Here is a 15,715-nt window from a genome sequence, read left to right as displayed (position 1 = left end):
ATGTCTTACGATATTGAGAGAGACAAAAGCATTTTATCTACAGTTACTGGACAAGAGGAATTAGCTAAGAGAGGACTACCTCGTAAATGGCCTGTTGCTGGAGTCAAACACGTGGTATTAGTAGCATCAGGTAAAGGTGGAGTAGGAAAGTCAACGACTGCAGGTACTCATGTATTTATTTGTTGTAATAAATTTCACTGATGTTTACTAGTCAATTTAGCATTAGCATTAGGAATGTCTGTTGTTCAGAGGGTAAGTTACTATTGGTTGCTATGGTTACATGTATTATTATATTTATATTATCTGTTTCTCATTATTAGATGCTGATGTGTATGGTCCCTCTCTTCCTAAATTGATGAATTATCTGGAGTCCAGAGCTCTCACCACGTACGTGGGTCATACATAACAATTATATATTATCTATGATCTCATGTATAATAGAAATAGAGGGAATCCATGGTAAAGTATGGATCAAATGGTAGGTTATAGCCACACCCATTTATTACATCTATTATAATAGTATGTCAATGGGATTTTTATTAGAGGAATCAGCTCCTATTGTTTGGAGGGGATTAATGGTAAAACTGGCTTATTAGATTACATATTAATTAATATTATGTGGTTATCTAGGTGATGTCAGCTATTCAGAAATTACTTAGACAATTGGACTGGGGAGAACTAGATATACTAGTTATTGATATGCCACCTGGTACTGGTGATACACAATTAACTATAAACACAACAGATCCCTATATCAGGTACATGTGACTGCAAGGAGAGGATTATTTGTTGTATGTGTAGGTGTTGTCATAGTAACCACACCTCAAGATTTAGCATTGATGATGCCACACGAGGAGCAGAAATGTTCCGAAGAGTTTAATGTTCCTGTAAGTCTAGTATATCTTATGATACAGAATATGTACATTTAGGTATTGGGTGTGGTCGAAAACAGAGTGGATATATATGTAAAAAATGTGGACATTTGTCTAATGTTTTGGAATGGGTGGAGCTAAAAAGATTGCCCAACAGATAAATGTGGAGATTTTAGGTCAGTTGTTCGTAATTAACAATACATCATTATGATGTCATTTAGGGGAAGTTCCACTTGACCTAAATAATTGTTAGACGTCAGATAAGGGTCAGCCATAGTAGTGTCTAGACCCTCTAGTCCACAGGTAGTTTTAGACCATTAATCTTAATTATTATTAAACATTACATAGGCTACTGTGTATAAAGATATTGCTACAAGAGTTCTTGAATTATTACCATCATATCAGGACCCCTTCCCACAAAGACAATAATTCAACTAAATATCATTCAAATATCACATGACAGTCATGTGATCTTATCAATAAGTGTTCCTTTTTGTTTTTGTCTTGGCTTTGATAAAATCTTCAATAGCTTTCTACAAATAATGAGAAATATCTGTCCCACATGATCATGTCCATTTAACAAAACATGTACAAGGGAAAGTATTTTATATTTCCTTGTTATTTTACAATTTATAGAACTTAATTTGCAAACAAAAGAGAAGGTTGGAATTTTTATAATTTATTATAGTTATTGAACATGTGTAAATCAAGTCAATTTGGAAGACAACTTCAAAACAGGATTATTCAGGTGAGAATATGGATGTGTTAATAAACATCATAAAATTTATGATAAGTATCTTGTGTTATATGTTATTGTGTTAATGTTATAATAGTTGAATCCAGTACTTGAAGCATTTGGTAATGCACAAAACAAGTCTTAACAACAACTCCATCGATTTGGCATTTTTATTCAGTTAATATTTACATCACAAGGACGTATTATTGGAGCTGGTATAGAGCATACCTTTTAGAAAAATCTCGTGTTTGTCGCCAGGTTACATGAGGTTAGTTTGCATGACACTGTAGATGTTTGTAGTTGGCTGTGACTTCCTTCCAAATTTGGTAGTACATTACATTTATTTTTGTATCCTATTAGGAACAAAATTTTCAATAAGAATTACTTGTTTGCTGGTTTGCTCTACTGACCAATGGAAATCATTTAGACTAGAGGTATATTTGTTAACGCATCAATTGTCAGCATTATTTATTGCTCAAAAATCCTGAATTGCATTTGTATCTTTCTGCATAGAAAGATATTATAAATGATTGCAACTCTAATTATGAAGGTATGGCTTGTTCCTATTGGGTATCAACACTCTCATACTCTCATACACAGAGATTCATGGAATCATAATTACAAAATAAATAACTCCTTAATAATATCATAGATATTAATATCTGTGATTATATCTGTGATTAACTTTGTAATGAAGACTGTTATATGCTGTGGTTAACTTTTTATTAATGACTGTTATCAGTTAATGATGAAGTTTCTCTTGTCAATCGATAAAAGTAACAGATGTTACCAGCAACATGTATTAGACAATCCAGTTCATAATAAATACTGTTAGATTCAGTCTATAAAAGGAATGGACATATAAATTAAGAATTGATGGATGCATACTGGATTCCAAGTTGGAAGTAGTACAGTTTTAGTAATTTTTCCTGTATTGTCATCTAAAAAACACAATTGAGCTACTGTTTCTTCTCCTTCAGGTAATGTGATAACAGTATATAATAAATCTAATTCATTTTCATGATCCAAGTCTTGAATAGCCGACTATATATTATAGAACACATTATCATTAATTTTTAACCCTTTACCACAAAATCTCCATAATACGCTGTTCTGGTTTCTTTCTTTTAATAATACGTCCTCGACTAGAAACTTGTGGCTATGGCAATGATGTCAATATGATGTATTATGATGTCATTATTTTTACCACTTCTGTATCTTGTTCTGTTTTCAGTGCTTTGAAATTAGTCAAATATTGAAGAGTCAAACCATTTGTTGTTAATCTATAACACCTGATAATAAATACATGAGTAATTGCATTAATGGTGGGTGTGGTTGTTACATGAGGGTACATCCACTTATATGAAGTATACGTTGGTAGTCTTCAAAATGAAATGATGCAACATCATGATGGAAAGCTACATTATCAGTACTTAAAGTCCCAATCTAGCAAGTCTATTAAATAATGAGGTTCTTAAATGTATAAGTTACCAGTTGTCCAGAGCGTAATGTTCTTACATGAAATTCATTACATGCAGCAGGTTTTGGATTATGGATATAAACATGAGGGGAGCCTCCAAAATGGACTCCTACTTCAGAATTACATTGTGTTTGAAATAGCAGTGGTGGAAGTTCTACAATAGTGTAGTATAATGTCAGGTGATAATCATGTGACATACCAGTGATATTAATGGTTGTAGGAATGCTATTAGGAAATGTACCAGGAGTATATATTGTAGTATCATTAGACTGATAGGATATCCCTAATTTAACTGTAGCTATAGTGCACTAGAAAGAGAGAGAGAATATAGGTTATCTTGTCTAATACACTAACATTGTCCAATATCCATTGAAAACTATAATATTGACAATGTTGTGATGATAGCACAAGGAGATCTTCAGTCGGTGAGACATCACGGATGTTGTCACCAAATATCTATGATAGAGTTAGTGTTATGTTGAACTGACATTAAAGGAACTTCCAATATGTCCTTTAATTTTACTTTTAACAACTAAAACTTAACATAAACTTTACTTGACTGACATTTCTTGTAGTTTAAATAAAGTCGAGATTTATTAAAAAAAAAAAAAAAACATGTTGTGTTGCCCAAACGATTCCTACTCGCTCACACCACTCAGGCTTCCACTTAGGCTCCAGGATTCCCTGCTATTGCTAGCTGGGACCGCCACCTGGCTTGGTAACCCTCGTCTTCGCGAGGTAATCCTGGCTGGAGCATCGCCCTAACTTAAAACCAGCCGTACGGGATTCCAGCTCTTAGGGAATTTCGCATTCAGGAACCGGGAACCACAAATACACCAGCCTCTTCTCGTTTAAAGGGAGACTACCAGCCCTATCCTAGTCGGCCTTCGGATACTCCGTAGAGTATGCTGGTAACCATCTCAGAGGTCTGATGCATTGCAGAACGCTGGCCCACAACACAACCTATCCAAGTTGGTTTTCATTTCCTTTTATATGTACGTCAGATTTTGTCTTCATGCTATTGTGGGGCACGCTGTTTGTCGCCTATGAATATCATTAACGCTCTATGTAAATAACTAAAATTAAATTATATTTTTAAAGGTCAAGAACAAAACTAGTCCTGCTTAAGCAAACTATAACAACACTACTAATTATATTAATTTTTGTCATTATTTATTTTATAGGAACAACAAAAAGAAACAATCCTTTAAGTAGCAAGTTTAATTCTTTTAAGCCACACAGTTACATGTTGTTAATTTCATCTAATGGTGCTTTGAGACCCACATCTGTCCCACATGATCCTGTCCATTTAACAAAACATGTACAAGGGAAAGTATTTGATATTTCCTTGTTAGTTTCAATTTATAGAACTTAATTTGCAAACAAAAGAGAAGGTTGGAATTTTTATAATTTATTATAGTTAATGAACATGTGTAAATCAAGCCAATTTGGAAGACAACTTCAAAACAGGATTATTCAGGTGAGAAGTATGGATGTGTTAATAAACATCATAAAATTTATGATAAGTATCTTTGTTATATGTTATTGTGTTAATGTTATAATAGTTGAATCCAGTACTTGAAGCATTTGGTAATGCACAAACAAGTCTTAACAACAACTCCAGTCGATTTGGCAAATTTATTCAGTTAATATTTACATCACAAGGACGTATTATTGGAGCTGGTATAGAACAATACCTTTTAGAAAAGTCTCGTGTTTGTCGCCAGGGACATGAGGTTAGTTGGCATGACACTGTAGATATTTGTAGTTGGCTGTGACTTCCTTCCAAATTTGTAGTACATTACATTTATTTTTGTATCCTATTAGGAACAAAATTTTCACATCTTTTATTACTTGTTTGCTGGTCTGCCTACTGACCAATGGAAATCATTTAGACTAGAGGTATATTTGTTAACACATCAATTGTCAGCATTCTTTATCTCATCAGAATCCTGAATTGCATCGATATCTTTCTGCATATAAAGATATTATAAATGATTGCAACTCTAATTATAGCAGCAGGTATGGCTTGTTCCTATTGGGTATCTGTTGTCTCATACTTCATACACAGAGATTCATGGAATCATAATTACAAATAAGTAACTCCTTAATAATAATTATCATAGATATTAATATCTGTGATTATATCTGTGATTAACTTTGTAATGAAGACTGTTATATGTCTGTGGTTAACTTTTTATTAATAACTGTTATCAGTTAATGATGAAGTTTCTCTTGTCAATTGATAAAAGTAACAGATGTTACCAGCAACATGTATTAGACAATCCAGTTCATAATAAATACTGTTAGATTCAGCCTATAAAAGTAATGGATATATAAATTAAGAATTGATGGATGCATACTGGATTCCAAGTTGGAAGTAGTACAGTTTTAGTAATTTTTCCAGTATTGTCATCTAAAAAACACAATTGAGCTACTGTTTCTTCTCCTTCAGGTAATGTGATAACAGTATATAATAAATCTAATTCATTTTCATGATCCAAGTCTTGAATAGCCGACTATATATTATAGAACACATTATCATTAATTTTTAACCCTTTACCACAAAATCTTAATACGCTGGTTCTGGTTTCAATAATAAGATCGACTAGAAACTTATGGCAATGATGTCATTATTATTTTTACCACTTCTGTATCTTGTTCTGTTTTCAGTGCTTTGAAATTAGTCAAATATTGAAGAGTCAAACCATTTGTTGTTAATCTATAACACCTGATAATAAATACATGAGTAATTGCATTAATGGTGGGTGTGGTTGTTACATGAGGGTACATCCACTTATATGAAGTATACGTTGGTAGTCTTCAAAATGAAATGATGCAACATCATGATGGAAAGCTACATTATCAGTACTTAAAGTCCCAATCTAGCAAGTCTATTAAATAATGAGGTTCTTAAATGTATAAGTTACCAGTTGTCCAGAGCGTAATGTTCTTACATGAAATTCATTACATGCAGCAGGTTTTGGATTATGGATATAAACATGAGGGGAGCCTCCAAAATGGACTCCTACTTCAGAATTACATTGTGTTTGAAATAGCAGTGGTGGAAGTTCTACAATAGTGTAGTATAATGTCAGGTGATAATCATGTGACATACCAGTGATATTAATGGTTGTAGGAACACTATTAGGAAATGTACCAGGAGTATATATTGTAGTATCATTAGACTGATAGGATATCCCTAATTTAACTGTAGCTATAGTGCACTAGAAAGAGAGAGAGAATATAGGTTATCTTGTCTAATACACTAACATTTTCCAATATCCATTGAAAACTATAATATTGACAATGTTGTGATGATAGCACAAGGAGATCTTCAGTCGGTGAGACATCACGGATGTTGTCACCAAATATCTATGATATAGTTAGTGTTATGTTAAACTGACATTAAAGGAACTTCCAATATGTCCTTTAATTTTGACTTTTAACAACTAAACTTAACATAAACTTTACTTGACTGACATTTCTTGTAGTTTAAATAAAGTCGAGATTTATTAAAAAAAAAAAAAAACATGTTGTGTTGCCCAAACGATTCCTACTCGCTCACCCACTCAGGCTTCCACTTAGGCTCCAGGATTCCCTGCTATTGCTAGCTGGGACCGCCACCTGGCTTGGTAACCCTCGTCTTCGCGAGGTAATCCTGGCTGGAGCATCGCCCTAACTTAAAACCAGCCGTACGGGATTCCAGCTCTTAGGGAATTTCGCATTCAGGAACCGGGAACCACAAATACACCAGCCTCTTCTCGTTTAAAGGGAGACTACCAGCCCTATCCTAGTCGGCCTTTCGGATACTCCGTAGAGTATGCTGGTAACCATCTCAGAGGTCTGATGCATTGCAGAACGCTGGCCCACAACACAACCTATCCAAGTTGGTTTTCATTTCCTTTTATATGTACGTCAGATTTTGTCTCATGGCCTTGTGGGGCGCGCTGTTTGTCGCCTATGAATATCATTAACGCTAGTTAGTATCTGTGACTATTTAATAACTAAAATTAAACTATATTTTAAAAGGTCAAGAATAAAACTAGTCCTGCTTAAGCAAACTATAACAACACTACTAATTATATATATTACAATGTCATATACTACAATTAAGAGGTAATAGATATAAACATGTACATGTTTATTTGTACATGTACATTTATTTAAGTAACAAGTCAAACTAAGTTAAGGTTCTACCTCCAGTGAGGTTGCCATTGATACAGTTGTATACTTACACCTACTCACAAAAACATATATAGAACTTGTAGATGTACCTTCATTGGACTCATATTTGTACATTAAATTCTGTGTAGACAGTCAGACAAATAGTATTGACAGTCTTGATATATCCTTACATGTACTATTCCAAAACTAAATGCAATACTTGATAACTACATTTGACAATTCTGTAATTTTATTGTGACACTAAATAGTATAGTTAGTTGTCTGCTTGTGTCAAAATATTTATTTTATTGTGTTAATTTCATATTACTAATGTAAAAGTATCATTGTCTCTTTTTTATGTTACAACAAATAAAAATCCTTACCTAAACACTATCAACGTTAAAAACTTGGATAGTCCAAATAGCTATGTCTGTAATGATGACAACGCCCATTCATGAATTTCTGATAGCAATGTTCTTGTCTTTAGCCGTACGCAGATGTCTTACGATATTGAGATGAGACAAAAACATTTTTTATCTACAGTTACTGGACAAGAGGACATAGCTAAGAGAGGACTACCTCGTAAATGGCCTGTTGCTGGAGTCAAACACGTGGTATTAGTATCATCAGGTAAAGGTGGAGTAGGAAGTCAACGACTGCAGGTAATGATGTATTTATTTGTTGTAATAATTTCACTGATGTTTACTAGTCAATTTAGCATTAGAAATGTCTGTTGTTCAGAGGGTAAGTTACTTATATGGTTGCTATGGTTACATGTATTATTATATTTAGGGGTTATTAGCTGTTGGATTATTAGATGCTGATGTGTATGGTCCCTCTCTTCCTAAATTGATGAATTTATCTGGACGTCCAGAGCTCTCACCACGTACGTGGGTACATACATAACATATTATATATTATCTATGATCTCATGTATAATAAAGATAGAATGATTCCATTGGTAAATATGGCATCAAATGGTAGGTTATAGCCACACCCATTTATTACATCTATTATAAAGTATGTCAATGGGATTTTTAGTAGAGGAATCAGCTCCTATTGTTTGGAGGGGATTAATGGTAAACTCCTCTTATTAATTACATATTAATTAATAATATGTGGTTATCTAGGTGATGTCAGCTATTCAGAAAATTACTTAGACAAGTGGACTGGGGCGAACTAGATATACTAGTTATTGATATGCCACCTGGTACTGGGTGATACACAATTAACTATAACACAACAGATCCCTATATCAGGTACATGTGACTGCAAGGAGAGGATTATTTGTTGTATGTGTAGGTGTTGTCATAGTACACCACACCTCAAGATTTAGCATTGGATGATGCCACACTATGAGCAGAATGTTCCGAAGAGTTAATGTTCCTGTAAGTCTAGTATATCTTATGATACAGGAATATGTACATTTAGGTATTGGGTGTGGTCGAAAACATGAGTGGATATATATGTCCAAAATTTGACATTTGTCTAATGTTTTTTGAATGGGTGGAGCTAAAAAGATTGCCCAACAGATAAATGTGGAGATTTTAGGTCAGTTGTTCGTAATCAACCAATACATCATTATGATGTCATTTAGGGGAAGTTCCACTTGACCTAAATATTTGTAAGACGTCAGATAATTATCAGCCCATAGTAGTGTCTAGACCCTCTAGTCCACAGGTAGTTTTGACCATTAATCTTAATTATTATTAAACATTACATAGGCTACTGTGTATAAAGATATTGCTACAAGAGTTCTTGAATTATTACCATCATATCAGGACCCCTTCCCACAAAGACAATAATTCAACTAAATATCATTCAAATATCACATGACAGTCATGTGATCTTATCAATAAGTGTTCCTTTTTGTTTCTTGGCTTTGATAAAATCTTCATAGCTTTCTACAAATAATGCAGAAATATCTGTCCCACATGATCCTGTCCATTTAACAAAAATGTACAAGGGAAAGTATTTTATATTTCCTTGTAGTGTTCAATTTATAGAACTTAATTTGCAAACAAAAGAGAAGGTTGGAATTTTTATAAAACTATTATAGTTAATGAACATGTGTAAATCAAGTCAATTTGGAAGACAACTTCAAAACAGGATTATTCAGGTGAGAAGTATGGATGTGTTTAATAAACATCATAAAATTTATGATAAGTATCTTTGTTATATGTTATTGTGTTAATGTTATATAAGTTGAATCCAGTACTTGAAGCATTTGGTAATGCACAAACAAGTCTTAACAACAAAGTCCAGTCGATTTGGCATTTTTATTCAGTTAATATTTAACATCACAAGGACGTATTATTGGAGCTGGTATAGAGCAGTACCTTTTAGAAAAGTCTCGTGTTTGTCGCCAGGGACATGAGGTTAGTTGGCATGACACTGTAGATGTTTGTAGTTGGCTGTGACTTCCTTCCAAATTTGGTAGTACATTACATTTATTTTTGTATCCTATTAGGAACGAAATTTTTCACATCTTTTATTACTTGTTTGCTGGTTTGCCTACTGACCAATGGAAATCATTTAGACTAGAGGTATATTTCTAACTACATCAATTGTCAGCATTATTTATCTCATCAGAATCCTGAATTGCATCGATATCTTTCTGCATATAAAGATATTATAATGATTGCACTCTAATTATAGCAGTATGGCTTGTTCCTATTGGTATCTGTTGTCTCATACTCTCATACACAGAGATTCATGGAATCATAATTACAAAATAAGTAACTCCTTAATAATATCATAGATATTAATATCTGTGATTATATCTGTGATTAACTTTGTAATGAAGACTGTTATATGTCTGTGGTTAACTTTTTATTAATGACTGTTATCAGTTAATGATGAAGTTTCTCTTGTCAATCGATAAAAGTAACAGATGTTACCAGCAACATGTATTAGACAATCCAGTTCATAATAAATACTGTTAGATTCAGTCTATAAAAGTAATGGACATATAAATTAAGAATTGATGGATGCATACTGGATTCCAAGTTGGAAGTAGTACAGTTTTAGTAATTTTTTCCTGTATTGTCATCTAAAAAACACAATTGAGCTACTGTTTCTTCTCCTTTCAGGTAATGTGATAACAGTATATAATAAATCTAATTCATTTTCATGATCCAAGTCTTGAATAGCTGACTATATATTATAGAACACATTATCATTAATTTTTAACCCTTTACCACAAAATCTCCATAATACGCTGGTTCTGGTTTCTTTCTTTTAATAATACGTCCTCGACTAGAAACTTGTGGCTATGGCAATGATGTCAATATGATGTAATTATGATATCATTATTTTTTAACCACTTCTGTATCTTGTTCTGTTTTCAGTGCTTTGAAATTAGTCAAATAATGAAGAGTCAAACCATTTGTTGTTAATCTATAACACCTGATAATAAATACATGAGTAATTGCATTAATGGTGGGTGTGGTTGTTACATGAGGGTACATCCACTTATATGAAGTATACATTGGTAGTCTTCAAAATGAAATGATGCAACATCATGATGGAAAGCTATATTATCAGTACTTAAAGTCCCAATCTAGCAAGTCTATTAAATAATGAGGTTCTTAAATGTATAAGTTACCAGTTGTCCAGAGTGTAATGTTCTTACATGAAATTCATTACATGCAGAAGGTTTTGGATTATGGATATAAACATGAGGGGAACCTCCAAAATGGACTCCTACTTCAGAATTACATTGTGTTTGAAATAACAGTGGTGGAAGTTCTACAATAGTTGTAGTATAATGTCAGGTGATAATCATGTGACATACCAGTGATATTAATGGTTGTAGGAATGCTATTAGGAAATGTACCAGGAGTATATACTGTAGTATCATTAGAGTGATAGGATATCCCTAATTTAACTGTAGCTATAGTGCACTAGAAAGAGAGAGAGAATATAGGTTATCGTGTCTAATACACTAACATTGTCCAATATCTTTTGAAAACTATAATATTGACAATGTTGTGATGATAGCACAAGGAGAAGATGTTCAGTCAGTGAGACATGACGGATGTTGTCACCAAATATCTATGATATAGTTAGTGTTATGTTGAACTGACATTAAAGAAACTTCCAATATGTCCTTTAATTTTGACTTTTACAACTAAAACTTAACGTTAACTTTACTTTGGATTGACTGACATTTCTTGTAGTTTAAATAAAGTCAAGATTTATTAAAAAAAAAAAAACATGTTGTGTTGCCCAAACGATTCCTACTCGCTCACCCACTCAGGCTTCCACTTAGGCTCCAGGATTCCCTGCTATTGCTAGCTGGGACCGCCACCTGGCTTGGTAACCCTCGTCTTCGCGAGGTAATCCTGGCTGGAGCGTCGCCCTAACTTAAAACCAGCCGTACGGGATTCCAGCTCTTAGGGAATTTTCGCATTCAGGAACCGGGAACCACAAATACACCAGCCTCTTCTCGTTTAAAGGGAGACTACCAGCCCTATCCTAGTCGGCCTTTCGGATACTCCGTAGAGTATGCTGGTAACCATCTCAGAGGTCTGATGCATTGCAGAACGCTGGCCCACAACACAACCTATCCAAGTTGGTTTTCATTTCCTTTTATATGTACGTCAGATTTTGTCTTCATGCCTTGTGGGGCGCGCGCTGTTTGTCGCCTATGAATATCATTAACGCTAGTTAGTATCTGAGCTATTTCATAACTAAAATTAAACTATATTTGTAAAGGTCAAGAATAAAACTAGTCCTGCTTAAGCAAACTATAACAACACTACCAATTATATATATTACAATGTCATATACTACAATAAAAGGTAATAGATATAAACATGTACACGTTTATTTGTACATGTACATTTATTTAAGTAACAAATCAAACTAAGTTAAGGTTCTACCTCAGTGAGGTTGCCATTGATATAGTTGTATACTTACACCTACTCACAAAAACATATATAGAACTTGTAGATGTACCTTCATTGGACTCGTATTTGTACATTAAATTCTGTGTAGACAGAGTCAGACAAGTAGTGTTTGACAGTCTTGATATATCTTACATGTACTATTCCAAAACTAAATGCAATACTTGATAACTACATTTGACAATTCTGTAATTTTATTGTGACACTAAATAGTATAGTTAGTTGTCTGCTTGTGTCAAAATATTTGTTTTTATTGTATTAATTTCATATTACTAATGTAAAGTATCATTGTCTCTTTTTTATGTTACAACAAATAAAAATCCTTACCTAAACACTATCAACGTTAAAAACTTGGATAGTCCAAATAGCTATGTCTGTAATGATGACAACGCCCCATTCATGAATTTCTGATAGCAATGTTCTTGTCTTTAGCCATACGTAGATGTCTTACGATATTGAGAGAGACAAAAACATTTTTATCTACAGTTACTGGACAAGAGGAATTAGCTAAGAGAGGACTACCTCGTAATGGCCTGTTGCTGGAGTCAAACACGTGGTATTAGTAGCATCAGGTAAAGGTGGAGTAGGAAAGTCAACAACTGCAGGTAATGATGTATTTATTTGTTGTAATTTCACTGATGTTTACTAGTCAATTTAGCATAGGAATGTCTGTTGTTCAGAGGGTAAGTTACTATTGGTTGCTATGGTTACATGTATTATTATATTTAGGGGTTATCTGTTGGATTATTAGATGCTGATGTGTATGGTCCCTCTCTTCCTAAATTGATGAATTTATCTGGACGTCCAGAGCTCTCACCACGTACGTGGGTACATACACAACATATTATATATTATCTATGATCTCATGTATAATAGAAGATAGAATGATTCCATTGGTAAATTACGGCGTCAAATGGTAGGTTATAGCCACACCCATTTATTACATCTATTATAATAGTATGTCAATGGGATTTTTAGTAGAGGAATCAGCTCCTATTGTTTGGAGGGGATTAATGGTAAACTCCTCTTATTAATTACATATTAATTAATAATATGTGGTTATCTAGGTGATGTTAGCTATTCAGAAATTACTTAGACAAGTGGACTGGGGAGAACTAGATATACTAGTTATTGATATGCCACCTGGTACTGGTGATACCCAATTAACTATAACACAACAGATCCCTATATCAGGTACATGTGACTGCAAGGAGAGGATTATTTGTTGTATGCGTAGGTGTTGTCATAGTAACCACGCCTCAAGATTTAGCATTGGATGATGCCACACGAGGAGCAGAAATGTTCCGAAGAGTTAATGTTCCTGTAAGTCTAGTGTATCTTATGATACAGGAATATGTACATTTAGGTATTGGGTGTGGTCGAAAACATGAGTGGGTATATATGTCCAAAATGTGGACATTTGTCTAATGTTTTGGAAATGGGTGGAGCTAAAAAGATTGCCCAACAGATAAATGTGGAGATTTTAGGTCAGTTGTTCGTAATCAACCAATGACATCATTATGATGTCATTTAGGGGAAGTTCCACTTGACCTAAATATTTGTGAGACGTCAGATAAGGGTCAGCCCATAGTAGTGTCTAGACCCTCTAGTCCACAGGTAGTTTTAAGACCATTAATCTTAATTATTATTAAACACTACATAGGCTACTGTGTATAAAGATATTGCTACAAGAGTTCTTGAATTATTACCATCATATCAGACCCCTTCCCACAAAGACAATAATTCAACTAAATATCATTCAAATATCACATGACAGTCATGTGATCTTATCAATAAGTGTTCCTTTTTGTTTCTTGGCTTTGATAAAATCTTCAATAGCTTTCTACAAATAATGCAGAAATAATGGAATGGAATATCCAAATGTTCTAGTACCTGTCCAGCATAACGTTTTCTTCCTTCTTCTGTTCTTGTAATTGATTATGTATGAGACTAGCATTACTAGCAAAAGAGTCTGCTATTTCACGCTACACACACAGAGGGGGAGAGAGGGGGGAGAAAGAGAGAGACCTCTGAGTTAATGGTATATGAGGGTTAATCATTCTTACTGCCTCTAACTCTTCTTCTTCCTCATCAATTGTTGACACAGTAACTGTGCTATATTTACCAGCATCATATGTATGACGAGTCATCATAACCTGTTTCACAAGTATCAATAACCAGTTATACCAATAATATTACCTTTCTTCTTCTTGTAGGAACTTCTGATTCTTGTAATAGTTTCGGTTTTTCAGTAGTAATTGGTTTTTCCCCACTTTTCACCATGCTTTTATCAAATATAAATGTCACTTGTTCATCAATATCAGAATGACGATAGAACAAATTTAGACCACACCTATCATAACAGAATAAGGATATACCTCTATATAACAAACTTACTGAGTACACTTGTATCTGTATTGTTTCTCTATACCATCTTCTCTATAAAATATGACCTACACACACACATAAAAGCTATATAGTCATTATAATCTCATCCTACCTTCTCAGAAATACAACCCTGCCTGTTCACAGTATATTTATAAATATTACGAGCTGCATCTGCCACTCTAGCATTGTCTCTCCTTCTTAAAGGTAGTTTATCTAAAGTGGTGTCTGAAGGACTTATTAGTGTTATTCTAATTAATGACCACTTGTTACCTAATACCAAGGCCATTTTTTCCACAGACACAATGATAGACGTAGAGTGGTGTATCTCCATCATATTCCTCTCTATTTCGAGTGTCAGTACAGACAACACTTTTAGATACAACTTGGGCATTCTTATTAATAGCTAGGATGGGTGTGGTCCCATTATGACGTCACTATGGAAAATAAACATGGCGCTAAGCAGTACCGTTGAATGAAGTTAGAACTCTGTCAATTTGATTAAAACATTAAAAGACTGTTTAGAATCTTTATTTGTTGTAATAAGAACTGTCTCTCTGACTGTCAGTGCTGTTTGATTGGTAACAGTGTTCCTATCAAGCTAACAAGCTTACACTCTACCCCACCCCACTCTTTGTTATGTCAAGCACATTGAGAGGAGGTAGAGTAAAAGAGCCTCAAGTCACCTTTTAAACGACCACTCCCTGTTCACACAGGCTCTGATAGATTGTCAGGTAACCAATAATATCATAAGAAACATAATGTAGATTGTCAGTACTATATCCTTATTGCACTTCTACACAACTACTCCCATTGTATACAAATCTATTTGCAGTATTGTTTCTAAAGGAAAAAAAGCTATAATGATTTATATATATGTATATCTCATTTATAGAGCTCTCTCAGGCATGGTCTACATTAGGTTCAGCCAAACTATCAGTACGTTAGTAATATATTGTGTATGTTCACTTAATACGATAAATGTGTGTGTGTGTGTGTGTGTGTGTGTTCATTCATTCTTTTGTGTAATTAGCTGGTATGCATGAAAGAAGCTATGTACTAACAGTAAGCATACTTGTTATATATTTGAAGGAATTACTCACTAATAACACATGCTATGCATTTAGTATGAAGAGAAAAACAATATCTTAACATGTACATAATA

The 15,715-nt window shown here is 33.8% G+C and overlaps 1 protein-coding gene and 1 pseudogene across 1 annotated transcript; both read left to right on the top strand.

Moving 5' to 3' along the window:
- On the top strand, positions 1-9,060 carry LOC121391646 (annotated as a pseudogene).
- Positions 9,061-12,581: 3,521 nt separating this feature from the next.
- Positions 12,582-13,939, top strand: LOC121391645 (iron-sulfur protein NUBPL-like). The gene is given in 10 exon segments (XM_041523200.1): positions 12,582-12,693; positions 12,696-12,805; positions 12,895-12,985; positions 13,042-13,081; positions 13,124-13,181; positions 13,233-13,359; positions 13,403-13,488; positions 13,532-13,652; positions 13,700-13,782; positions 13,829-13,939. Coding segments are annotated over 10 exon segments (939 nt in total).
- The last annotated feature ends 1,776 nt before the right edge of the window (positions 13,940-15,715 follow it).

Source organism: Gigantopelta aegis, unplaced genomic scaffold (assembly GCF_016097555.1).
Source record: "Gigantopelta aegis isolate Gae_Host unplaced genomic scaffold, Gae_host_genome ctg2764_pilon_pilon:::debris, whole genome shotgun sequence".
NCBI classification, from domain to species: Eukaryota; Metazoa; Mollusca; class Gastropoda; order Neomphalida; family Peltospiridae; genus Gigantopelta; species Gigantopelta aegis.
Note: the sequence above shows the minus strand (reverse complement) of the source record. Positions and strands in the feature narration are given on the sequence as shown.